This window comes from Mandrillus leucophaeus, unplaced genomic scaffold, assembly GCF_000951045.1.
Source record: "Mandrillus leucophaeus isolate KB7577 unplaced genomic scaffold, Mleu.le_1.0 Scaffold39, whole genome shotgun sequence".
NCBI lineage: Eukaryota > Metazoa > Chordata > Mammalia > Primates > Cercopithecidae > Mandrillus > Mandrillus leucophaeus.
Window position 1 is genome coordinate 5,008,509 of NW_012104142.1, and position 1,889 is coordinate 5,010,397.

A 1,889-nucleotide genomic window follows, 5' to 3' on the forward strand; every position below is an offset into this window, starting at 1 on the left:
CCCGGCTAATTTTTTGTATTTTTAGTAGAGACGGTGTTTCACCGTGGTCTCGATCTCCTGACCTTGTGATCCGCCCGCCTCGGCCTCCCAAAGTGCTAGGATTACAGGCGTGAGCCACCGCGCCTGGCCAAAAAAATTTTTTTAAATAGCCAGCCACAGTGGTGCACATCTGTAGTCCCAGCTATTCAAAAGGCTGAGGCAGGAGGATCCCTTGAGCCCAGGAATTTGAGGCAGTAGTGAGCTATGATTGTACCACTGCACTCCAAAGCAAGACCCACATCTCTTTAAAAAAAAAAAAAGTACTCTCTTTTCTCCCTTTTGTCTAGCTTCTTCCATTTGGCATAATGCATTTGAGATTCATCCGTGCTGTTGCATGTATCATTAGCTCATTTCTTTTTATTGTTGAGTAGTATTCCATTGTACAGAGGTACCACACAATTTGTTTTTCTATGTTCTCTGTTAACCTGTTGATAGAGATCTAGGTTTTCAGTTTTTGCCTTTTCGTTATCCTAAATTTTTTAAGGTCCAATGCAGAATGACTATAAAGCTATATATTTAATATCCTAGTATACCAACTGGTTCTAAATATCAGTTGTAAAGATGTATATGCTAAAGATGTAAGTAAACAGATATATAAAGGATAAATTACCATGATGCTTTTTATGCAATTTTTTCTTACCTTTTCATGGACTACACTGTCCAGGTAAGGGTAAACACGAAAAGCTCCCCGAATTCTCTTCACACCTGGATACAACAATGGGACCATATTAACATAAGCCACACCATGAAACGAAAGCTGACCTTCTTCATCAGTCTAAAGGAATAAAACGAGAGAGTTATTAGTGCTATAAGCAATATAAGGTATGGAGCTCTGACTCAGCAGTTCAAAGGCCTGGTTTTAGAAACTAACTCTACTACTTAGCCAGTTACGTGACTTTGGATCAGTTACATAAGACATTTTGGGCCTTCTTTATCATCAAAATGGGTTCAATAATACCATGATCACTGAGAAAATGCATATAAACAGTGTTAATAGTAAAGGCAGTAGTTGCATCAATACAAACTCAAATTAATTGATAATATATATATTCAACCAAAAAGTCAATTTCACCATGTGGCTTCCTAGGAGAAAGTGAAGCTTTATAAAAAACAACAACAATAACAATAACAAAAAACTTAAAAGGAATCAGAAGCTATGGCTTTTAGCTTTAGTTCACAGACTCATACAAATAAAAGGGACCTTACAAATTATCTGGACCAGTGATGACAAATAGGCTTTAACTTATATCTAAATTCTCATTAATTGGTGGAGGTGTTTTAGCATAGTTGGTTGAGAAAAATTATCTGCATTTATCTTGGTTCAAAAGGAAAGAGTGCTTTGATTGATCAGCATTATCCACCATGGATGAAGGCGGATGAATGACAGTCTCCTGTCATGTATTTACCATACTTGATTTCATCTAAACTTTCATTGCAAAGATGAAGAACATGTTAATAAATATATTTTAACAGCGTTTTTTAATGGTTGTATGGTTTGCCACAGAAAATTTTTATAGGGAAAAAAATCAATTTTGTGAAAGAAAATAAATTCCAAGCATAAAAGTAACCTCTTTGATTTCACCTATTATAATAATTGGCAACTAGATTAAAAAGTCCTATGCTCGGCTGGGCGCAGTGGCTCACGCCTGTAATCCCAGCACTTTGGGAGACTGAGGCAGGTGGATCATGAGGTCAGGAGTTCGAGACCAGCCTGACCAACATGGTGAAGCTCTGTCCCTGCTAAAAATACAAAAATTAGCCGGGCGTGGTGGTGTGTGCCTGTAATCGCAGCTACTCAGGAGGCTGAAGCAGGAGAATCACTTGAACCCAGGAGGCGGAGGTTGCAGTGA

The 1,889-nt window shown here is 38.1% G+C and overlaps 1 protein-coding gene across 1 annotated transcript in view; it reads right to left on the minus strand.

Annotated features, from left to right (window-relative positions):
* CFAP70 (cilia and flagella associated protein 70) overlaps positions 1 to 1,889 on the minus strand; it is a 121,636-nt gene that overhangs the window by 91,928 nt on the left and 27,819 nt on the right. Inside the window, exon 9 of the mRNA XM_011991181.1 lies at positions 680 to 814. Coding sequence (XP_011846571.1) covers positions 680 to 814 — 135 coding nt within the window. The remainder of the gene's footprint in view (positions 1 to 679; positions 815 to 1,889) is intronic.